We start from the raw sequence: 25,522 nt of genomic DNA, 5'->3' as shown, positions 1-25,522 counted from the left end.
TTTCACCAACAATTATTACATTTTTAGGCTGCTGCTTTATTTCTAACTGAAACTGTTAATTAGGAATTAAATTACTTTTGATTTTGTAACACACCTACTGAGAGGTAGATGCTGATCACAAAACATCAGGTAATCTTTGCTTAGCAACCACTCATTCAGTGGCTGTTTGAAGTTACAACAGCACCGAAAAAGGAGGACTTTTGACTATTCCTTGAAGCTGTTGTTGCAGCATCCTTACAGGTCAAGTGTCTACGATTCAGGTGCCTGGCAACCAGCTCGCAATTACAATTGTTGCAGCTTCCCGCAATCACACAATCATCATTTGCAACCCTCCCCTGTTGACTTCTCACAAGCAAAGCCAATGGGGAAGCTTGGCAGGAGTTTGCAAGCTGGCTCCCACTGCTTTTTCTCCCAAGGAGACTCTGGGAGGGTTGGCAGGATGATCTTAGACTCTGTAATGCTGTAGTGCTCACTGCCCATAGCTCTTGCCCAGTGGGCTGCTTTGCTAGGATGTGGTTTCAGTGGTGTTAGGAAATGTTTCTGGATTCCTACTTCTTGCCATGTTGCAGTCATGTAAGGTCCCTTGCCTAATGACTTATGCAGTCCTAGCTTAACAAACAGCAAGGTTGCCTGGATGGCAGTCACTAAGTGATGCGGTCATGTGACAATGCACTTCATGACTGCATCATTTAATAAGGGAAAGCCCAGTCACAACTGCCGTTGTAACCTGAGGACTACCTGTAGTCCGATGACAAGTAAATGCAAGCACTCTTTCTCTGATGGCACCATCTCTATTAACTGCAGAAACAATCCAGGCCTTCTCATTACATGCAAGTTACAACGCAATACCTCATCAGGGCATCCATCGGGTCTTGGCAGCCTCGCGCTATTCTTCAAAAGCTCTATCAAATGGAACACGATCATCTGGTTTTGCTTATCGTTTCCAATCATGCGCATGAACTCCTGAAATAAAAATCCGAAACTGAATTGTTGCAACAATAATGATAGGGTTCTAGGATTATTTACGGTATCTTTTTTTTAAAAAAAAAAAATCAAATTTGGATTATCAGGGCAAGTAATAAACACAGACAAAGCAACAATAAACTTCGGGTTGGTGACAGTTGCAATCACATCATCTAAAGATGCGGCAACCATCATAAATACATACTGATTGCCAAGTGCTCAAATTTCAATCACACGGCTATGGAGATGCTACAACAGTTTTAAGTGTGAGGATTGGCCGCATGTCACTTTTTTCAGTGACATTGTAACTTTGAACGGTTGCCAAACAAATGGTTCTACCTATAATTGCATCTAGCAGCCACTAATGTGTCCGATAAAGAAAGCAGAATCGTTACACTGCTTACACTGAGAAATAAACTCCATTTGGTTCTTCCCACAGTTTGAAATTTTTTTCCATTGGTGATTTTATACATGTTGTAATTGTAAGTGTTTGTGTTTTACAACCCTTGCCTTTCTCTTCTCTCTTATTCTCTTTTTTTCTTGCAATCTTGTCTTGGAACACAAGCTAAAACACATTTCTGGCAAGCTGTTTTCGAGATTTTTTTTTCAACCGAAGATTGAGGGAAAAGTGTGTCAAATAAATAAATAGTATTTTTTCACTATGTGCTGCAGGTGTGATCCTTCAGTGAGTCTCCTGTTATTACTATATTTGATTCAGGCAACTTTTGGTGGTGTGGCAGAAACATATACTAGCAAGAGCACTTAAGACTTATATACTGCTTCACAGTGCTTTTACAGCCCTCCCTAAGCGGTTTACAGAGTCAGCATATTGTCCCCAACAATCTGGGTCCTCATTTTACCCACCACGGAAGGATGGAAGGCTGAGACAACCTTGAGCCGCTGAGATTTGAACTGCTGAACTGCAGCTAGCAGTCATCTGAAATAGCCTGCAGTACTGCACTCTAACCACTGCACCACCTCAACAATAGAGCATGCTATCAATCTAATCTTTAAAGCCAAGAAGATAACCACAACACACTTAAGCACACATATAGGCATATATACACATTACTTACCGCCGGAGGGCTTTTATTCTTGTCTATATAAGTGAAGAGTTCATACAAGACCACACCAAAGCTCCACATATCTGAGGCCACAGAAAACCTGTTGTCTGTCAAGGATTCCAGAGCATACCTGGCATATAAATTTAATAAATAAATAAATAAGAACACCTGCAGGATAAAATGAGAGGACTCAGAAATCTGCAAATGCAAATATTACTTTGAGCATAACCAGGTTAAGTGACTTTTTTGTTGAGAAATTCATGGGGGTTAAAAGCCAGAAGTCTTATGAAATAATCTATTGTATCCTTCTAGTTTAGAATCTTATCACCAATCGGAAACATACCAAAATATCGGACTCTCTCCTGGTTCCTTTACTTTGTAATATTCCTTATCCTGTGGCAAAACTTTTGTCAAGCCGAAGTCTCCAATTTTCACTCTGTTTTCATTCTCCACCAAGATATTTCGTGATGCCAGATCTCTATGTACATATCTTTTTGAACCCAGGTACTCCATGCCCTATATATAGATGAAATGATGAAATCAAAATTAATTGGTTTAGTGAGTGCCAAAGTCTTGGTGGAAGACTTTATGAGTCATGTAACTTATTTCTGCACATTGCACATTGTTTGCAATAACATCCCATTATAAAACATCAAAAATAATCTTGCACCCTCAGGAGAAAACAATTTTTTTTTACAAGACATGTTGAACAGGAAGTTTTCTGAAACTGATTATAACTCATCATTTTCTGTTAATTTCCAGTAGATGTCACCTTTGTCTTGTTAGGCCAGAAGAATGAAATGATAAACTGTTTAGTTCCTTGAATTGTTTCATCATGCCTTCACATGTATGAGTTACAGCTGACTTTTACTATTCTTTACCTTCCATGGCAGAGTGAGACTTAGGGGGATCTCTAACCCAAACTTGTTTTTCTTTCTTTTAGTTTCTATGACTGTTTTTAGCCAACTAGGAAGCTGATGTTAAATATTGGTAAGAGTTATTTATGTGATTCAGATAAGAGCAGAAAGAATTACCATATTTTTCAGAGTATAAGACGCACCTTTTTTCCCTCAAAAAAGAGGGTGAAAATCTGGATGTGTCTTATACACTGAATACAGCATTTTTGGCCTCCTGAAGCCCCGCCTCCTTTGCAAAAATGGCCCTGCATAGCCTTTAGGAGGCTTGTAAAGTGCTCCTGGGGGCTGGGAAGGGCTTGTTTCCCCCACTCCCCCCAGCCCTCAGGAGCACTCTAAAAGACAACTACGCATGTCCTTTTTTTGACAAAAAACGGGCCCTTTTTCACAAAAAACAGTTCATTTTCCACTCCTATTTGACCCCCTCTAGTCCCCAGGAGCAGTCCACAAGCCTCCTAAAGGCTATGCATGGCCTTTGCAAAAAATGGGCTGTTTTGGGGAGGTCTGCAGGGTGCAAAACCTTTTTTAAAAAATTTGCCCCTTCAAAATCTTGGTGCATCTTATACTCCAGTGCATCTTACACTCCGAAAAATATGGTGTTTCTATTGCAGGATATCATTAGGTGGAAACAATCCAAGTAAGAGTTTGGATCCTGTATGTAATTGTGACTGCACTACTGCTAAAATTAAATGAGTATGGGCTTTATGGTTCCTGGGGGGGAAAAAACCTCTGTGTCTGTGTGTATTTGTGTAAGATATAGCTGCCCATCTTTCAACCAACTGTGGGGGGCTCCCAACCAAAGTAAGTGACTTACAACCGTTCTGTTAGTGACTGTTAAGTTAGGACGGCACTGAAAAAAAGTGATTTATGGCTGTTTTTGCAGCAACTTCTAACCAGTGCTGCATCCTTGTAGTTGTGTGAGCCAAATTAGGGCACTTGGCAACTGGCATATACTGAAAGTTTTAGTGTCTTGGGGTCATGTGATCACAATTTGTGCCTTCTCCAGCTGGCTTCTGAAAAGTAAAGTGAACGGGGGAGCTAGATTTGCTTAATGATTGCATGATTCACTTAAAACTGAAGCAATTCAAATTTGGCAAGGTCATAAAATGGGGCATAACTCACTTAACAACTTGCTTAGCAATGGAAATTTTTGGCCTCCATTGTGGTCATAAGTCAAGGACTACCTGCATTAAAAGGCTACTTCAGGAACAAATGAAGTAAAAGTATCAAGGGCAGAAAAAAATTGGTTGATGCCTAGGACAATCCTACTATAATCAGATTAAAAACAGCTTTCGCCATTATTACATTATAGAACATTCTCTGGCAGCTACATAAATGCCTTCCGTCTCCCCGCTCCCCCCACCCACCCAATCAGTCAAATGAAGAGGAGATTAGTGCATTCAACTGCTTTTCAATGTTAGAAACTAGTGTGAGTTAAGAAACAAGATGTAAAGAAAATTTTTTAAAAAAGCAAGCAAGAAGAATCACGACTGTGTTATGAAAAAAAGATTGATTATAGAAAGGGAATGGATTGATTTTGTGTCATTGATGAGGAGCGAAAAAACCATTTCCCCACAAGAATATTTCATGACTAGAATTTATGGAAAACAATGAAGACTGTCTATGGCAGGGGTGTTCAAACTTGGCAACTTTAAGACTTGTGGACTTCAGCTCCTGGGGAATTCTGGGAGTTGAAGTCCACAAGTCTTAAAGTTGCCAAGTTTGAACACCCCTGGTCTATGGAGATTCTCAGTCATCCAGGTCATGGTTGTCCCAAAGGGGCTTTTTCAAGAGGCAACTGGACTTACTTGTTTTCCTTTGAAGATGTTTCGCTTCTCATCTAAGTTTCTTGGACGAGAAGCGAAATGCCTTCAAAGAAAAACCAAAAAATCCAGTTGCCTCATGAAAAAGCACCTCTGGGACAATGAAGACCGTAATTCAGTTTAATCCCGTAGTAGGTTTAGTAGGATTAGTTAATGTATTACCTTACATATCTGAGAAGCATACTGTAGGAGTTTCTTATGATCCATCCTGTCCTTGTGTTTCTGGAGATAATCCCGTAAACTGCCATAGGGTAAATATTCCATTATCAACTTCAGATTTCTCCGACCTTTTCAAACAAACATAAATATTTAGAACTATAGTTTAAAGTGATTTCTCCGTATATAGTAGTGAAATTCTCTTGCATAAAGCTACTTCTGACATTATGGCCAGCAAACATGTTTCTAAACAAAGAAGGGAAGAATCACAATCATTTTCTTCCTTTAGATAGAGGCTTGTTGTAATTTAAAACACCAATGCTGAATGATCTTTAATATATATTAAAGCTTCAGGACATTATGCTTAAAACTCTTAACTCTATACAATTGCTCTATGCTAACAAAATAGAAAACAGCAATTAAATGAACCCTGATTCAATAACTAAAGGCATTATATTATATGTGTGCTTATCATTCCAAATATTTCTTCCAACTCTGAGCCAGCCAAGGGAGTCTGTCAAGATTGGTATTGTTAACAATCCAAGATGCTACCGTGTTTCCCCGAAGATGCTACCCTTTTGACCCCCCGAAATAAGTGCTTGGCCTTATTTCCGGGGAGGTCTTATTATTTTTGAGGTGCAGGAGGTCGCAAACTTGGTCACCTCATGGCTGCTGCTGTGTTGCGTGTTGCTGGACCTGCCACTCTTTTTACAGTGGCCATTAGCGTGACAGAAGGGGTGCGGTGGGAGAACTGCTTATACACAGCAGGAGGGAATATAACTTTTTCTCCTGAACTGGCAGCAGGACACAAATCTGAGAAAATAAAAGCTACAACTTCTGCTGTTCCCTGGCCAATGAACAAGAAAAGATTGCATTGTGAGCATCACACAATGAAACAAGAATCTTAAATGAAATTACACCTTTCTCAGGCAGTGAATATAGAGGAACACGTAGGACCTACACATTGTTGAACTATAATGGCCTCAGGCAGCCTGACTAATATGAGCAATAGTGTTTTCCAGTGACATGGGAATGGGCTCAAGCTCACCAGTTTGATACATAGCAGCCCCTGTGACTATTAGGTAGATTTGTGATTAAGATATGACAGAGAGGCCAGTATTATCTAGTTTGGTTTTGAAATACCATTACTTTGCTTCTAGCATCAATCAGCAGATTTAAAAGTACATCAAAACAAGTTTTAGGTCTGAGAGTATGAATATGTAAAAGAGATAATCTTTAGAAGTTGCAAAGAAATAATTTTGCAATCATTTAAAAGCCACCACTAAACATAGTCTATTTCATGCCACATCAACAAAAATAAAAGCCAACAAAAAATTCCTCATTGTGGAAAAAAACAAGCTTTCAAATTTTATGTGCAGCAGAAACTAATCAGAAATATTAAGACAAAACAAAATGCTTCATTAACAGCAAATATTATCCCAGGTGACCAGCATGTTGCTCAAGTAAGTAGTGAATAATGTGATTAAGCATGCAGGTACCTGCACTATAGCACACTCCTTTGTACTTGACAATGTTGTCATGTTGCAGAGATTTGAGAATTTCGATTTCTCTTTCGAAATCTCGTAAGTATTCTTCTGTGCTGTGCTGCAGTTTCTTCACAGCTACCACCTCCCCTGTATTATCCTGCAGTGGATCATATCGACACATTTCCACACTTCCAAAATTACCCTGGAAAATAAAGAAATAGAAGCATTTTGAAAAAGTGTCCGTGTGTGTGGAGAGAGCAGCCAGAAAAACAGGTAGTCCTCACTTAGTGACCATTACAACAGACACACACACCCAAGGCTACTTATGACCTAGTTTCCAAATACCAATAGCTGCACAATCTCCCATGGTCATGTGATTGCATTTTGGGCACTTGGCAACTGGCTCTCATTTATGGCCATTTGCAGTGTCTCACAATTACATGACCATAATTTTTGGCATTTTTTGCCAGTTCCCACTGTTTACTTCCTGTTTCTGGCCAAAAAAAAAAAACACCGAACCATTGAAGAACAACAGATTCACTTAATGATTGTGGTGTTCGTGTAACCACCATTGCAAAAAAGGTTATAAAATCAGGAATGGTCACGTGGTGCCTGACAACCATCACAACTTACAGCCATAATTCTGGGCTCAATTATGGTCAAAGGTTGAGTAATACCTGTACTACAAATTGTTCTTTCAGCCTCATGCAAGGATTGAGGCTGATACATGATGTGATGTGCAATACCCCAGCCATTAACTGCATCTATCAACAATTCAATACAAATACCTGTCCTAGTTTGCATTAATTCACAGGGTATTCAAATGAAGGAAAACCAAATTACATAAACCAAAGAAGAAAATAATAGGTTATGGCCAAGATAAATACACTCCCGGGGATGGGCAATTATTTTCTCAAGGGGCTACATGAGAAACTGAGACTTTCATGGAGGGCCGAACCTGTTCTGGATTAGGCTTCCCAAGAGCATGAAGCAGACTCCTTGTCCTGACAAAAAGCCCTTTTATTAATTTACTGTGAATTCTGCTCATTCACATCCAGCAAGGGAGGATTTACAGTCACAGACCTTATCTGGCTTGGAAAGCTGCTGGGCTGATATCTAAAAAACTTGGCAAGGAGTCTCGCAGAGTCATGAACTAATTAAACGAATTAATTGTCTCCTGCAAACTCCACTCCCCTTTCGCTCCTTTTTTATTTCCTCTGGGAGGGGGCATTCATCGTCCACCTGTGGCCTTACTCCCAAGACCCCTATTCTTTAGCTGTTCCCTTTGTCTGGCAACTCTGTGCATGCACACACTGGGAACAGGCTCCAGCTGTTCGTCTGCCTCACTGATGTCTGATTCTGAAGGCAGCTGATAACTGGCATACGGCTCTGGCCCCCTCTCTGCCTCCGACACAGAACCCTCATCAGAGCCTTCCCCAGACTCCAGGACTGGCCCATGTTCCTCCCCAGCCTGTCCGAATCTGCTGCCAGCTCCGCTTTGCAAGCCACAACAGAACCAATAGGGCTGTAGAGGTGTGTATGCATGCAGATACATAAATTGGTAAAAAAAAATAGCAACCACCTTCAAAATAAAAGCAATCCATGTGGGCTGGATAGCCAAAAGACTGAATGTGGCCTGGAGGCCATAAAATACCAGTGGTATAGAAATCTATTCATTTAAAAAAAATCTTTTCATGAAAGGTAAAATAAAAGTTTCTCCTGTCCAGTTGACTCTGACTCTAGGGACAGTGCTCATCTCTATTTCTTAGTGGAGGGAGCCAGCCTTGTCTGAAGACATTTCTGTGTTCATGTGACAGCATAACTATAGGCTGAAGCACACAGAACATTGTTACCTTCCCAACAAAGTCTCAACAACCTGGATCTTGAATACGGGCTGCCAGTTTTCCAGCTAAAAGCTCTGAGTCTTTAACTGCTGAGCCATTGCGCCCCCCAGGTTCATGAAAATGCATATGCAATATGAATTATACTGATTTATGGACTCCTAACATGTTCCAGGGACGCGGTGGCTCAGTGGCTAAGACGCTGAGCTTGTCAATCAGAAAGGTTGGCAGTTCGAATCCCTAGCGCCGCGTAATGGAGTGAGTTCCCGTTACTTGTCCCAGCTTCTGCCAACCTAGCAGTTCAAAAGCAGGCAAAAATGCTTTCGAACCACCTTTGGTGGGAAGGTAACGGAGTTGTGTGTGCCTTTGGCGTTTAGTCATGTTGCCCACATGACCACCGAGACAGCGCTGTCTTTTTGGCTTTGAAACGGAGATGGGCACCGGAACGACTAGCATATATGTGTGTGAGAGGGGAAACTTTACCTTTTAACATGTTCCAATTCATATGCAGTAGTGCATAAGTCTGAAAAAAAAGGCATATCTTTGCCATAAGCTATCCCAGCTTCTTACCTTGCCAAGTTGCTGCAAGAATTTGAGGTGTCTCTCTTCAAAATAAGTTGGGTCCCGTCCTTCAAAAGCTTCAGAAAGTCCAAGAACACCAATTCTCATATTTGGTAACATATCATTTTCTGTCAATAATTCATAATCTTGGAAAAGGAAAAAAAATCCCAATTATTTAAATAGGTAATACAGGTTTTACATATATTACCTTTATATATAATACTTACAACAAACACTCTATCCTTGTGATGGTAAGCCTATGGTACATGTGCATGGAGCCATATCTCAGGGCACGTGAGGCATTGCCCTATGTCAGCTTCAGCACGCATGCGTGCACTGGCCAGCTGATTTTCGGCCTTCCGGAGGCGGGGGGGCTGTTTTCACCCTCCCCAGGCTTCAGTAAAGCCTCCGGAGTCTGGGGAAGTTTGTTTACTTCCATTGGGCCTGTTATTCACCATCCACAGGCTCCGGAGGCTTTCCTGAAGCCTGGGAAGGGCAAAAAATGGCCCAACAGCTCTACCGGAAGTCCGGAGGCTTCAGTGATACCTACGCGTATGCACAAGGGGGAACAGGGGGGGGGTTGTGCGTGCATGCACAGGAGGGGAGGGCATTGCATTATGGGTGTGGGTAACTCTTTTGGCACCTGAGCAGAAAAACGTTCACCATCACTGCTCTATCCAGTTACTATATCCAAGTTCCAGAGACAGGAAAACATTCTAAGAAAACGGGAGAAAATGGAGGGCTCTTTCCTCCATTTTACCTACCTGGCGTAAATAAGCTGTTCAGATCCCGTATAACTGCTCTGAAAGAGGGCCGGAAATCTGCTTCATATTCCATACAATTGTTTATCAAATTTGCCAATTCTGTCCAATTGGGAGCAGGAAGCTGATGCCTGTCTTCATAAAATTGTAGCTTCTAGACATTGAGACATTATATGGATTATTCATATAATTTTAGATTGATTTTAAAATGCTTTCTTCAGCAAGAGAGACAATCATTTACGTTTCTTAGCATGCAACACAAGTACAACACAAAAGTTGTATCCTGGATCTTACACTCATTGTATCTTGGATTTTACATTCAACGCTCAATTTAAAAGGAGAGTAGGATTTTGTTGTTGTTAATTTCATACTAATTACGTCTATTTAAACTTCTTTCTACAAGATTGTAAAACAGAAGTATTTACTCCCCATTTTCTGTTACACATTTCCCTCCAAATCCTTTCTCCCCCCAAAAAGCCAATCATTTCAAATAAATCAATAAAAACAAATCTGAATAATGGGTGAATCATCATAAATTAACAAATTAAAAGATGCTTCATAGAGCATTTATTGGCAGAGTTGGGATGTTTTCCCCGAATCAGTGATATCATAAATAAACTGTTTAAGCCTTTTGATTCCAGACAAGACCTAGGAGCACCCCCTTTTCTTCTTCTGAACAGAAAATCACCTCAAAATTATTTAATAAGTCACACTGAATTTTCTTATTAATATTATTTTAAACCTTAACCAATAGCAAAAAAGCTAAGACAAGTTCAACTTAATTCATACTTGAATGGAGAGCCACAGGAAATCCATGGACTGAAGACCGGACTGAAATTTAAGAAAAGCTCAGATGGAAAGCAAACCACTTCCAAACTGTTACCAAGAAAACACTAAAGGTGCAAGTAACAGAATTTAATCCAAGGGAGTTTACTTAAAACAAAGGACAACGTCCTTAATACTTTTCCTACTTAATGCAATCTAACCCTCCTCTATAAAAAAAATAACAGTGGTAGTGGTGGGAGGCTCCACCCACCTGCTCAGACGTTATCATGTCCCATTTTTGATGCTCTGTGCATGCGCGGAAGGTCCTGCACATGCATGGGCCCTCACATTTAGGAACGAGTAGCGAAGGTTATTGATTTCACCCCTGCTATGGGGATAAAGGTTCTGTCTGATAGACCAGAAAGGCAGGCATGGAAATCATACCTGCCAATATATCAAAACTATTTTCTAGACATTAAGGTAAGAGGGAGCCGCGGGAAGAAACTGCACTTAAATATGACAACAACCGGTGTACATCGAACAAGTTTCATTGTAGAGGGACAGAGATTGCTCAATGCGTCTTACCCTTTGAGAATCCAGTGCATTGAGGGGTTTGTCTCCTCCACTGCAGATTTCCCACAGAGTTGTCCCAAAACTCCACTTGTCTGCTGCCTGGCTCAACTGCTTGGGACTTTCAATGCATTCTGGGGCCACCCATGGAATCCTCTCCAGAAGAACTGACCATGACAAAGAAAAAAGAGTGAGCTTTTACTGAGAAGGGATTATAAAAACTTTAGACTAAAGATTCCTGGGATATTTTAATTGCTTTCCAATTTTATAAGCTCTTGAAGGGAAGTTAATAAGTTAGTAAAGAGTTCTAGTCCCGCCATGGACATGAAGCTGTCTGAGTGAGCTTGAGCCAGTCACTTTCTCTTAGCCCTAGGAAGGAGACAATGGCAAACCACTTCTGAAAAGCTTTGCCAAAACTGCAGGGACTTGTCCTAGTGATCTATGAGAATTAGACTGAAAGGAAGAAAAAAAAATAACAAAGCAAACTAAAGATTAGTTTAGTAGATAATTAATTTTGTTAAGAAAGCAAATGCCTTTGGGTAAGAATGACATGATTGTTGTATATATGTTGTTTATGCACTGAATTCTTTGCTATAAAATATACTTGCTTCTATATATTAGACACTACTAGTTACAAAGCAAGAACAGCTGTGTAATTTACCAACAGATTATGAGCATTTTGACCCTGCAGAAAGTAACTGCAGTATACTGCAAATAAATACTTTGAGCTTACATGCTATGATATTTTTATACTTTTTTCAGCATCATATTGTGGTATGCAAAATCATCTCATAAGAAAGACATTTTTACAAATGCAAGCAATTTTAAACAGCACAATTTGTTAGCAGTGTGATGATCAAAATATGTCCCACAATTGTAGAAAGTTCATCCTGAAAATACAAAGGAAAACAGGAATTCGCTGGAACAAAATAATCAGTGAAATTGGAGAAAGAGAGCCGTGCACATGACATTTCCTTAGGGCGTTCAAATTGGGGAGTCAGAGACTTACTGTCTTTTGGCAAAACTGTAATGCTGATACCAGGATCACTAAGTTTGATAAACGGAAGGTTCCCAGACTTCCTATCTTCCTCTCTGATAAGCAAGATATTTTTTGCACATACATTTCCATGCATGAGGTTTTTATCCTCCTAAAAAAGATAAAGGTGAAGATTTAATTATTCTACTAAATCATGATGTAGTGGTCTGCATTTCGCTAACTTTTCAGAGTCAAACTGTGTTTACTTCAAAATACTATTTTAAAATATTAATCATAAGATTTAAAAACTATAATACAGTGTACAGTTCTTCTCTAATTCTAATTCAGAGATACACCACTGTGTTATGCTTGCTGGTCACATATGCCACTACACAATATTTAGGATCTTGAGATAGGTGGGATAAAAAGGAAAGGGAGGTTAAAACTTTTTCTAACTTCTTCAATTTATCTATCCTCGTTTAATATATTAATGCCCCAGAAACTGCAATGCTCCTATTCTGAGAGTGTCAAACCTCTGGATTCAATCCAGACAGCTCCCAACACTTCAATTCTCAGAATTCCTCAGCTGGATATATTTGGAGAGCTCTGCACTATAGGAACTCGGTGATTTTAGAACAGACTTTTTCCAATGATTATATCAATACAGAAACCAGAGAACAAGACATTCTGTAAGTGGTTCCTAAACCTTGCCAAAATGGGAACGGCACCATCTAATTTAGCAGGAAGCATGGAAGGTATTTAGGAGACAACTGGTTTGTGTTGGGAGTACTGGGAGTTGTGTTTAGGAGACAACTGTGTCAGTGCATGAGAGTTCATGACTTGGAAGACATGGTAACAAGGTCAGCCAATGAATAGGCATAGCAACTAAGTCAGCCAATGAGGGCTGTTGGAAACTGAAACAGTATTTGCTGTGTGAGCAACAAGGAGACAGCAAGGAGCCTGGATGTGGTTTAGTTCAACTGTTCTGTACTAAAGCTCTGAGTCTGTGCTAAGCTATAAACTATTCTGCTGCTCTGAACTGAAACTGTTTTCTCCTCTGCCTGTGTTTGCTTGTATTTACTACCACGTTGGAAAACCTGCTTATGGTATTGTATATTTACTTAATGTGTTATATTATATATAATGAATCCCGATGAATCAGTTACCTGTGTATGCTTTCTGGATATGGTTGCTGCTGCAAACTCTGACAAACTGGCTGCACTTTGTGTTGCACTGCCTGATTAATATGCACTATATCTAAAAAAGCTGTGATTTATTTCCAAATCTCAGTTGGCCTCTTCTTTTAGCCTCTGGCTAAAAGAAAGATTTCAATCCAAGCTTTATATAGTGCATTTATGTAGTGCGCTGACGTGAAAATCCTTCACCTAGATATGGTAGAAACATTCAGTGGTGTATAAAGGTTAGAAAAGAGGGGGACAGAAAACATGACCCTAAAAGTCAGAGCTTGGTGAAGTTGGCCCAATATACAATTTGCCCTAAAACAAACTAATGCATAGTTTCCAAAAGAGAAATTAACACCATTATTCAATAGCTGGTATGCCTGCATAACTCATGATTTCTCATCCTAGAAAAAGCAGTTTCCTATATTTATCAGCAATAACCAAGTTATGAAAAAGCAACAACCTCAAATTCCAAATAACTAAATATTTTAACAATGAGAAGTTTGTGAAACTGAATAATTATAACCAAAAGCCTGAAATATTGTGAATAAACTTAAAATAATTTTTGCCAATACCAATAAAAATGAAAACTTACCAAAAAATGCATTGCCATTGCCAGCTGTTTTGCAACTTCTAATTTCCACAAAATATTTATAGAAGTTTTATTTTTCTTCAAGTAAGTATCCAATGATCCAAATTTTACATACTCCTGAACCAGAATATCTGATAAGAAATATATAATAACACAATGGAATTCAAATAGTAACTTTTAATTACCACACTAATTAATCTTTTTTTGTACTGCAGTATACACTGAAAATTACTTAAATTGAAGCTCTCAGTCCTAGAATAATTAATGCTAAATGATTCTTGGAAGCAGAACAGATTATAAAGCTGTTTTCATATTCTTTCCATAAAAATGCCAAAATATGGTACACAACTTCTTCTAGGTAGCCAGACAAAGCAACTGCACTCAGGAGCATTCTCAAATACAAGTACAGGTAATCCTCAACTTGAAACCACAATTGGGGTCAGAATTTCCATTGCTAAGTAAGGCGGTTCTTAAGTGAATCATGCCCAATTTTATAAGCTTTATGCACCATTGTTAAGCAAATCACTGCATTTGTTAAAATACACCAGGCAGTTGTTAAGTGAACAACTTTGTTGGAAGCTGGCTGGGAAGGTCACAAATGGTGATCACATGACATAAATGCTTGTCGGTTGCCAAGCACCCTAATGGTGATCACATGAATGTGGGAATGCTGCAATGGTCATAAACGTGTGGACCAGATATAAGCCACTTATTTCAATGCAGTTGTAACTTTGAACGGCTGCTAAATTAATAGTTGTAAGTTGAAAACTGCTGCACTTAATATGACTGTATGTTATAGAATACATAAAGCACAGTCTTTCATTAATTTCTCAAACTCTATCTTGACTCTAAAAAGTTGGGGACAGTATTAATAACACCACAAGCTGATGCCAAATGTGTGCAAGATTAAATTCAGGTAAGCACCAATTACATTTTTAGTGGTTTAGAGTGGTAATCAAATCTTTTCTAGTACTTTGCCAGCTAAACCACCTGAATTATAGCAAAATGACCTCATCTCCCTCTAGTTATTACACATTACTGGAAGATGTGAATTTCCTTTTGCTGACTCAGAGTGAAGCAGAATTTTTTTCCCACAATTCCAAATACAAAGTAGATGATCCAAAAAGTGTTTAATCAAGCATCCTAGATAAGCAAAGGTGAATTACAACTTCAGACCAATTTAGCCACAAGCTTCTACTTGCTTATCACATCTTGACATGATAAACGAATGTGTTAACTGACAAGAACTCACCAGATTTTCCCAAATCTTGACTTGGCATGGTTTCACTAAGCTGGTGTTAGCTCAAGGTTCTCCAACATATAGGCTACACAAGACTCTTTATTCCATACTCAGCAGAAACAACCACAACAGGTGTATGAGCTCTGCCCACATGAATTTGTAATTTCCTCTTAATGTTCATTTTGGGTCAGTTTTTGGTGCTTCTTTCTACCCTTCCTACAATTTAATGAACTTTTTATCCAATACCCTCTCGCCTTGAAGGCAGGTGATTCTTCATATAACTGACAGCCTGCCCTTAAAAAATCTTTAAAAACCCTTAAAAATCAGTCTTATTATCTTCTGGTAAGTCTCAGGAGCAGTCTGTTTCAAGATTTCAGTGTAAGGAACAAAATAATCAGAATATCCAGATCTGCTGTGATTTTCATACAGGTATAATACAAGCCATAAAGTCTTACTTTTCAAAGTTGTTTTGATGGATAAGAAGATGGTTAAGAGATTTTAGTAATGCGCTATGTGGGGATATGATGCGAAGTTATTATCTTACCCGTGATGGCGAACCTATGGCACGTGTGCCACAGGTGGCACCTGGAGCCATATCTGCTGGCACGCCAGGCATCAGTTGACTTTCGGCCTTCCGGAGGGCACAAACTTCTGGTTGGCCTGTTGGAATTGTTTTTCACCCTCCCCAAGCCTCCAGAGGCTTTCCTGAAGCCTGGGGAGGGCAAAAATGGCCTCCCCTGAAGGCCCCCCAGAAACCAAACGGATCATTTCCGAAATTCTGGTTGGCCCATTGGGGCTGTTTTTCGTCCTCCCTAGCCTCCAGAGTCTTTCTTAAAGCTTGGGGGCTTCCACAGGGCCTCCAGGGGGCCGGCAGGGTTGTTTTTGCCCTCCCCAGGCTTCAGGAAATCCTCCAGACCTGGGGGGAGGGTTTGTGTGTGCATGCATGGAGGGGGGGAGTCACACGCACATGCATGGGGCACAGGGAGGATTGAATTGGTGTGGGCACGTGATAGCACGCATGCACACAATTTTGGCACGCCATAAGAAAAAGGTTAGACATCACTGTCTTAGACTGTTCAATTTTTTAATGAAGCAAAAATGAACACCAACACGAAGCAGAAAGGCATTAAGAAAGCACTTAATCAAAAATAGCTTACATGCACATATGCACACTTTCAAAACATACAATAGTCATTATATTAGAATTCATTGTTATTTGTTATAATGAGGACCACTAATTTTAGAAGTTTTAAAAGGAGATTGGGCAACTAAAGAGCGAATCTATCAATGACTACCGATCACAGGTTATATTCTTTGAAACCCAACTGCTATAGAGAAGGGCTGTTACCAACTTATACTTGTGATTGTCTTGAAAGATTTTATTTGGTTCTGTTACTAAAGTAAGAGAATGGTTGGTCTGATCCAGCAGGATTCCTATGTACCAATAGAACATTTGCAGCTCAGCCTGATTATTTTCTTGCAGAGGTTTCATTACTAAATTAGATAACATAATCAATGCTAGCATTGAGATGTTGCCCACTTTGGTATGGGAACATCTGCAAGAAAGCAATCAAACTCTGAGAGCACCAAGGACTTAACAGCATTTTTCCGTTTTCAAGACAAGGCATAATTGTTTTATACAAATGTGGTTAGTGTAAAACCTTCACTATTTCATGTTTTTGCCCTTATTCATTATTCAAATATTGTATCTCTACTATAGAAAGAACTCTAATTAGAGCACAAACCATTAATTGGATTTACTCACTTTCTTCTCCACAGACACAAACTCCATAATTTAATACCAAATGTTTGTAAGAAAGCTGACTCATCATGCTTGCTGCTTCAAAGAAAGACTACAAGAAAAAGATAACAATTAGAAAGTGAGTCAAAGTAAGAACTAGTTGGAATTAATTCAATTATATTGCCACACCACTTCATTCCCCATCTTCTGCTACTTCTACTTGTTGCACAATTAATTCTGTAGGACTGGTCTCAGAATTTTTGTTTCAGGACTTCATTTGCCACCATGAACAAGTACTTTAATAATAGATGTAGTGGAATGTGTCAATGGGCTTGGGAAATGAAAGGATAAGATGCTATCCACGAGATTACCAGATAAGAGAGGTAGAAATCTCAAAGGGCTTAATAGTTAGGGAAAGAAAGGACCCATCCAGTGGTGGGATTCAACCAGTGTAACAACCGGTTCGCTGAGTATTGGAGCAAACCGGTTCGCTCTCAGCTGATGGCCGGAGCTACTGGTTTGCCCAAACCCATCGAAAATGGCTGAATCTCACCCATGTATCCACCCGTTCAAGTGGCAGTGGAAACTTTGTACTTTCAGACTTGCAAAATTCTGTTAATTAAAATAGAATCAGTTCATCTTCTTGTATTTCCTGTCTGGATTTATCAACAGGGACTGACAACAGTGCCATTCCCTGGTAAATTTGTAATGAGGTAAATTTGTGATGAGCATCTGAATGCTCTTCATATTGGGTCATCATACTGTAGATGGCTTACTGTTATATAGAAATAAGATTCAACAAAACAAAGATGGGAACAATTAACACATCAGTCATTAGGAAATTGCTTTTGAATTCCAAGGCACAGAATTTTCTTATAGTCAGAGACAAAATTTCACAGATAACTTTTATCAGCTGTGTCGTAATATCAAATTCAACACATTTGCTTTCAGAAGGCATGGAAAAAGCTGACACAGACAGTTTACCTCCTAACTGTTGATGGTGCAGAATCATCTTAATTCCTATTTGGTATAGACATTGAATCGGTATCTCTTAAACATTTTCATGGAATAATCAACTTCATAACATTAGGATTTATCAGAATTCCTAGCTGGAAACGACTAGCACATCTGTGTGAGGGGAACCTTTACCTTTATTTAGAGTAGGTGTAATATTTTAGTAATCCAACCCCAATTCAGTACTGAAAAGCTGAAATTCTGCAACTTCAGGAAATGGAAGTGTATATTTTGTATACATTATTTCATTTAAACCACTCATGGGAGAAGAAGAAAGAAGAAAAGCTGCTACTCAGATCTATTTTTGTCTCTTGGATATTCAAAATCCTACTGTATATCTAAAATGTGAGTAACTTTGCATACTTCTCAACAAAGGAAAATTCATCAGGTTTATTCAACTAAGAATGGCTATCAACAAATAAATTTGACTTGCATCTTGGTTGTTCTTTTCAGTTGTGATACTTTTTAATGCTTTTATTGTTTCACTGTATATCATGTCAAACCATTATCATAGCCAGTTCTTAAAAAGTAGCATTTTTAATTAATATTAATTATGATAGTAGGACTTTTTAAATTAATATACAAACCTCGGAGTAATGTCTGTGTGTTTTATCCAGAACTTTCAGCAAGACTTCAGTCTGATACAATTTACCATAGTCTCCTACTTCTTTTCTTACTCCTTTGAAAATTTTAGTGAAGGTGCCCTGTCCAAGGCTTTCATTCTACCCAGAAAAAAACAGAAACAAAAAAGCCAAAATTTGAGATTAAAGGAAAAGATTAGTCAAGCATTTCAGCCCAGGTGAAAAACAATCAAACATGTAAAAATTAAAAAAAAAACTAATATAATACAAGAAGGTTGCTTTGGAGCAAGCCACTACTGGGCCTTGAGCTGTTTGGAATCAGGCTGCGGAAGTGGGTGAGCATGTGTGCAATCTATTTGCATGAGTGGCTGGCGCATGTGCCTGCTACTCATGCAAATGGAGTGTTTGCTCCCCCTCTGCTCACGCCCGCTCATGCAAGTGGGGATGCATGCATAAGCGCACTCACCCACCACTTCTGGAACCATCCCCTGCCCCATCCCCACTAGTCCGCAAAGTTGGAAAGGTTGGGAAACTCTGCTTTGGAGCAGAGAAATATTTTTAGACACCAAATTAAATAGCCTCGTTTTTTAACACCAAAGAACTATAAACTGAGAGTGAGAAGGCTGTAATAACAACAGCTCAAGAACTCATCTTTAGCTTAATAAAAGCACACATCTATCTTAAAAAGGAAATGATAAGACATCCTATCTTAAGGAATGTACTTACATAGTAAATGAAATTCAATTTTCATCTTACATTTATATGCTTTTATCATAATAAACATCCAGCTTTTGGTAAATGCAATAGTCTATAAATTATTTCCAGCAGTATATACCACTGAAGAAAAGCCCAAGGATATTTAAATTAATTGAACTTAATTCTAAGGTGCTGATAAAACAAGAATACTAATATATTAATCTTACAAAGATAAGATCTTCATTCCGAATTTTGTGAAAAACCATCTGATTGACATTATTATGCCTTTGCAAAGTAGGTGATGTTGGCATATCAGAATCTCCATTGCTCCTGAAGACAAGAAGGTTTGATTTATCTGCAAGAAGAAGTCAGTCGGGTGTTAAGTTCACACAACCATATTTTACTCGCTTGTCTTCTAGCCCAATATATAAATGGTTTCCGTTGATAGAGAATGTTAAGAAGGGTCTATGGGAGATGGCTTATTTACAAATAAAAAATGAAAAACAACATGCAAATACAAACCCTTGCATTTTAGTTACATTTTTGTAACAAAAATGTTACACAATATATTACTTTGTTTCACTTTTAACCAAAGCAAAAGCTGATAATTACTACATACAATATTCTGCACTCAGCCTATGTAAATGTCTATGAAAATTTACATAGCTTCCTATTTAAATTTTGATTAATAAAACTGGGTAACTGTGGGGTCCTCATTGCAACTCTCAACCTAACTTCCCCTCCAACCTAACAAAACTTCCGACCTAACAAAAATGGGGAAAAAAGCAGCCATAGAATAAAAATACAGTTACGTATCTCCTAAAGGTGCTTTTTTTCCAGAGGCAATTGGCCTTTCTTTGAAGATGTTCCACTTCTCATCCAAGAAACATTTTAAAAGTGCCCAGAGCACAGGAGCTCCAAAGCTAAGCTTGTATAACAGTGCACGGAATCCAAACAGATTTTAACATTTCCTATATTTTAGGGTTAGCAACTTACATTCTTTTTTTACTAAGGTAAAGGTAAAAGTTCCCATCGCCCATATGTGCTAGTCATTCCCGACCCTAGGGGGTGGTGCTCATTGCCATTTCAAAACCAAACAGCCAGCACTGTCCAAAGATGCTTCCGTGGTCATGTGGCCGGCATGACTAAATGCCAAAGGTGCACCGAACGCTGTTCCCTTCCCACCAAAGGTGGTCCCTAATTTTCTACTTGCATTTTACATGATTTTGAACTGCTAGGTTGGCAGAAGCTGGGACAAGTAATGGGAGCTCATTCCATTATGTGGCGCTAGGGATTCAAACAGCTGAACTGCCGACCTTTCTGATCTACAAGCAAAGCGTCTTAGCCATTGAGGTATCGCATCCCTGTTCTTTTATTACTTTCTTCCTTATCCTAATTCCAATGTATCACAAATACACAAATATGTGTACACAAATATCACTTGTGCCATGCATTCTGGACGCTGAGTGGCACATATAACTTTTATTGCAGGAACGTGGAACTTAATCTGGACTCCCAAACGCCAAAGGATCTAATTATATCAGTCAGTGGAGAGTGGGGGTTGCAAAATGGAGCTTCAGTATTTTGTATTGTATTAAAAGTAGCATCCTTCTGCATGGCAAAATATTTTCTGCAGTGAAGGAGGAAGACAGCAACTGCTCCTCACCCTTCCTTTCCTCTTTATCCCAATCTTATCTTATCTCATCTCATCTCATCTATCTAATCTTGTCTATTAATTCTATTGTGGGCATGTCTCTCTCTCCCTTTCTTTTTTTATCTTTCTCTTTCTTTCTGTCTGTCTGTCTGTCTTTCTTTCTGTCTGTCTGTCTGCATCTATCTATCTATCATCTATCTATCATCTATCTATCTATCTATCTATCTATCTATCTATCTATCTATCATCTATCTATCTATCTATCTATTTTGGAGAGTGTGCTTATGAATACGTATGTGTATGTATGAGTGTGTGTGTGTGTGTGTGTGTGTATACACACATATACATATATACATATACACATATACATACACACACATACACACATACATACACATATACATACTAGCTGTACCCGGCCACGCGTTGCTGTGGCCCAGTCTGGTTCAATGGAAAAGAAAGAAAAGAGAAAGCGCACGTTTCTAATATGTTTAATTTCACAATGCTTGTGGGTATACAATATTTTTTGTTGTTCCATTGTCTGTGCAGATATAGAGATTGTCTGGTTTGCCGACTCTAGAACATGCAACATATAATTGTCCATGTGAGAAACAATTTTCAATTGCTGGAAAGACGTTGGACCGGGCACATTTACCAAAAGCATGCGAAGAAACAAACATTCCCAGCGTGGTTCCCTCCGGGCAGGGCCATGCCATTACCAGCAGCGGCAAGGTTCGTGAGGGTCTTGCCCAACTGGCGGGCCCTGCCACTCGCTGCACCGGCCACGGGTCCCCCGGCAGAGGCATGGAAGTGAGCCACGGTGACCACTGCAAGAGCCGCCACGGAGGATGCTCCTGCAGGCCCTAGCCTGGCGCCCTCCAAGCCTCCGGAACAACGGGCCGGATGGGGCCCCTCCAGACTCCAGCGTGGGAGGGAGGCTGGGGGTGTCTCCCATGGGCATAGTGGGGCGGTGGGTGGGTGCTGCTGTTGGTCAGGCCTTGGGGCTGCTGGGCCGGGCGAGGCTGGTTGGGGGAGACGGTGTCGGGGCTGTCGGCCAATTGGAAGTTGTTGAGCGTCTCCTCAGAGGAGCTGCGCTCGGGCTTCCCCAAGTCGGTGGCCCCGGAGAGCGAGACATCCAGGATCTTGGAGAAGGAGAAGTCCTTCGTGTGCGACTTGTCCAGGTCATCGTAGCTCTCCGAGTCTTCAGCGATGCTGTTGTTGGAGCTGAGGCTGGCCGAGATCTGCTCTGGGGTCACGCTGGTGATCTGGAAGCCGCTCTTCTTCTTCAACTGGGCGCCTGCCGGACACCCGATGCCTCCTCCTCCCTGCGAGAGGAGCACCAGGCTCTGCGGCGAAGATGCCCCAGGAGGGCAGGAGGAGACCGAGATGGACATGGCATCAGAGGTTGGGGGAGGCGGCGTTGGCTGGGCCAGCAGGTCGGGCGGGAAGTCCTACAAGCTGGTGCTGGTGCTACTGCTGCTGCCAGCCAGCCCGGTCAGCATCGCAGGCTGCGCCGTCTTTTTCCTCTCCTGCACCTCCGCCGCTGAGTCAGGCTGCTGTGGCTGCTGCATTGGGGCTGGTGGAAGGCCTGACGCCACCACCGATGATGACGACACCTCCCTCAGGTGCTGGCCCAGCAGGGCTGAAGAGGAGAAGAGGAGAAGGTGGCCGCCGCCCCGACCCAGCTTCCCTCAGCGGTGGCGGTGAGAGGAGGCTGCTGGCGTCCCCTGAGGAGCAGGAGGAGGAAGGACGCGAGGCAGCCCCCACCAGCTGCGGCCCCATCCAGAGATGCAGCCGCCGCTGCAGCTGCCGCCTCACGGGGCACCCAGTGGGCACCCCAGCACCACTGCGCCTCAGGCTGACACCACCGCCCCCATAGCTGGCTCGCTGTGAGAGGATGGTGGAGAGCGCATGCGGCCGGCCGGGCTGAGGAGATGCTCTGCCATTGCCTCCTCTGGAGCTCCGCTGGGCTGGGTGGGGGGAGGCTGGCTTAAGGGCGGGGGAAGCGGCTGAGTGATGGCGCAGGCGCCACCCCGCCTCAGACAGCAAAGGTCCGGCGGGAGGAGAGGGGAGAAAAGCATGCTTTTACCTGTCACAGGTGTGACATCTATATAATATACATATATAAAAACATGCGCGTATTCAAATGCAACGTTGTGTCAAAATTTCAAAGCAATCGGTGAAGAACTTTTGGAGATTTGAGATTTTGAACAAACAAACATTACATTTATATATATGTTTTCTATCTATGTTTTCGTAGATTTTTCATGATGTTAATATTTATAGATGCTGGTCTTGTTGTATTCGGAATATATGAGAACCGTGTTGTGAAAACGTCTGCTCTTTTATTGTTTAATGTAGGTCGCTGTATTTTTCTCAAATGACAGCTATTTCTCTAGTTCAGTTAGCCACACAATACTATCATCCTCAACAAACAATATTCAAATTGCTTACCTTTTGGCTTTGGAGGACAGCATCTGGTAAACTGGAAAATCATACTATCCGATCGGACAGTTTCTGTACGGTAACAATTCAACAAATCCACAAGGTTGGTAAAACATTTTCTAGTTCCAGTGAGATTATATTCTCCATTTTCGTTTTTTGTTATCAAGCAATGTTTATAATCAATTATGCTGTCTTGCTGCAAAATTTAAAGAAAGTTTTAAAATGATACTTCAATTCAACGCTTTTATTTGTAACTTTGTAAATTTAATCGAATGTCATGCATAATTCTACTTTGGCAATCAGGACTAGGAATATATCTTGCAGCCATATTGGATGGGTAAGTGAAATAAAAAAATAAAGAGAATAGAAAAGAAAAGATTTTATGGCAAAGGAATGGCTGGGTAGGACATGACTCATGCTAGTTCATTACCAGTCCCTTTGCAGCTTTTTTAACTTTCACTCATCATACAAACTCCATTACAAACAATGGAATATGTTAGTGGGGGGAACAAAATTATGTTTTATTTTTACTCTGAATATCCAGCTACCATGACATTAATATTTATAGATGCAAAGTGTAAAATCTGGTCGATTTTACTTGCTCTATAAATGCCATCTAATGCAAGCCTAATTTTCTTTTAATCTACAACAAAGCTTGCTGGAACAAAGGATTGACACAGCTCAACATTCAGCCTTGTTTAATACAAAGGAACTGAACCGTACTGCTAAGAGTTGCTTTAGCATATTTAAAAAAAAGTTTGTATAGCAAACGTTTTGATTTTTATAAAGCAAGCTCTGAACCTGAATCATTTTAATTGCTTTGCACTCTGCTTAGAAATATTACAATAGCAATATACAAAAATTGGCAATTTAAGAGGCTAAATATATGAAAACACCAGCAGCAGGTCCTTCAACCTTTATAACTTTTAAAGTAAATTGCAGATACTTATGAATAATATACTTTTTTAACAAATGAAGAAGCCTATCACTTCTTGATAGGTTATTCTTGAATAATAAATATTGTGCTCTGTCTTTTGAGGCTAATAATCTTTATAAACCATTTCAGAAGTTCCTCTAAGAAGTTCCTGAGACTTCCTGTATCTCTTTCTAAACTACTGTTCTATTGGCAAATTCACAAATGGATATAAATCACAACCAAACTCTGAAAATTTAAATATTATTTGGTGCTTGAATTAACAGTGAGAGTGAATGGGAAAAAATAATAAAATATTGGTCCAATTTGCTGCCAATTTTCATAACTACATATGCTATTCTCAAACCATAAGTACTGATGTTAGCACACGTGTGTGTGTGTGTATATGCATATATGTGAGTGTGTGTAGACACACACACACACACACAAAATAAAAGAAACTAAAATCTTGTCTTAAGCATAAGCAAAGCAGTTAGAAATCTGGTTCCTTAATACTAACCTGCACAGCAAAAGTAAGAAAGTACTTATTAAACTCTTTTGGACTGCAACGAAGAACATAATAGCCAGTCTGATTTCCAGCTTTTTTTAGTTTGCTGATTGCAAAGTCCATGCTGTTTAAAAAAAAAGAGGAAGAAAAACAAAGTATTTAAAAAAGCCAACACTTCTGAATTACAGAACATATTGGGATATAGCAATTTTTCACAAAAAGGATCTGTCAGTGAAATGGCAATTCCTCTTTTCTCTTAATTGATCTAAGACTACTCTTTCCACATTACTTTTATTTTAGTAAATAAAAAATTGCTAAAATCATTTTCCATTTCCTTGATCTGTTCTTTTACCAGCAGAATGCCACCAAATAAAATTTACAATTAGCTACAATGGCAATTGGGACCGGAATATCCACCACTAAGCAATGTGGTTGTAGTGTAATGTCACATTAACTCATTGCTTAACAACACCAATCCAGCTGTGTTCCCCTGGCCTTGCTGGACCCATGTGAAGCTCCAAAACATCTCAAGAAGTTTACAAATGAACTGGACAAAGGGCAGGTACAGCCTTGGGAAGATGGTTTAGCATAGCTATCAGCTGCCTCAAAAATGGCCAGACCAGGAGTGTCTCAGAAGCAGTTGCAGGAAGAAGGAGGTGGTGAAGCTGTAGGCTGCACAGTCGGCAGGGCCAGTGAATGCAGCACGACCAGGATGGCAAGCACAATACAGTAAGGGTGACAGGGCCAGCAAGTACAGAGTGGCAAGACCAACAGGCTGGCTAAAACGGCAGGGATGGGAGGTAGAGTAGGCAGTTCAAGGGAATTAAGCACCCCTACGGTTTTAAGTACGGGCAGGCTGCCAACTGCCCAAATTCTGATCACGTTATTGTGGGGGTGCTACAGTGGCAATTGTTTTGGGGACCGTGACACAACCTTGAACCATTGCTGAACAAATGGTTGTCCTTTGAGGGCTATCTTTAATTGAATAGGGCAAAATGGGATGGACGCAACAGATACTAAAATAATTAAACATATTTTAAAATAAAATGGAGCTTCAGAAGATGTTTGAAGAAATT

At 40.1% G+C, this 25,522-nt stretch overlaps 1 protein-coding gene across 2 annotated transcripts in view; it reads right to left on the bottom strand.

Moving 5' to 3' along the window:
* Window positions 1-25,522, bottom strand: part of JAK2 (Janus kinase 2) — an 86,608-nt gene that overhangs the window by 5,310 nt on the left and 55,776 nt on the right. For both annotated transcript variants that reach the window (XM_081941585.1, XM_081941586.1), the window contains exons 9-23: window positions 24,459-24,570; window positions 23,035-23,221; window positions 19,154-19,281; window positions 18,237-18,371; window positions 16,660-16,747; window positions 13,658-13,785; window positions 11,915-12,053; window positions 10,921-11,072; window positions 9,574-9,724; window positions 8,819-8,955; window positions 6,420-6,609; window positions 4,927-5,051; window positions 2,371-2,543; window positions 2,040-2,157; window positions 850-963 (exon numbers count right to left, since the gene is read on the bottom strand). In XM_081941585.1, coding sequence (XP_081797711.1) covers window positions 850-963; window positions 2,040-2,157; window positions 2,371-2,543; window positions 4,927-5,051; window positions 6,420-6,609; window positions 8,819-8,955; window positions 9,574-9,724; window positions 10,921-11,072; window positions 11,915-12,053; window positions 13,658-13,785; window positions 16,660-16,747; window positions 18,237-18,371; window positions 19,154-19,281; window positions 23,035-23,221; window positions 24,459-24,570 — 2,077 coding nt within the window. The remainder of the gene's footprint in view (window positions 1-849; window positions 964-2,039; window positions 2,158-2,370; window positions 2,544-4,926; window positions 5,052-6,419; window positions 6,610-8,818; window positions 8,956-9,573; window positions 9,725-10,920; window positions 11,073-11,914; window positions 12,054-13,657; window positions 13,786-16,659; window positions 16,748-18,236; window positions 18,372-19,153; window positions 19,282-23,034; window positions 23,222-24,458; window positions 24,571-25,522) is intronic.

The sequence above is a fragment of the Natrix helvetica genome (assembly GCF_964273705.1).
Source record: "Natrix helvetica genome assembly, chromosome: 2".
Taxonomy (NCBI): Eukaryota; Metazoa; Chordata; class Lepidosauria; order Squamata; family Natricidae; genus Natrix; species Natrix helvetica.
The sequence above is the reverse complement of the archived record's forward strand: the minus strand, read 5'-3'. Positions and strand labels throughout refer to the sequence as shown.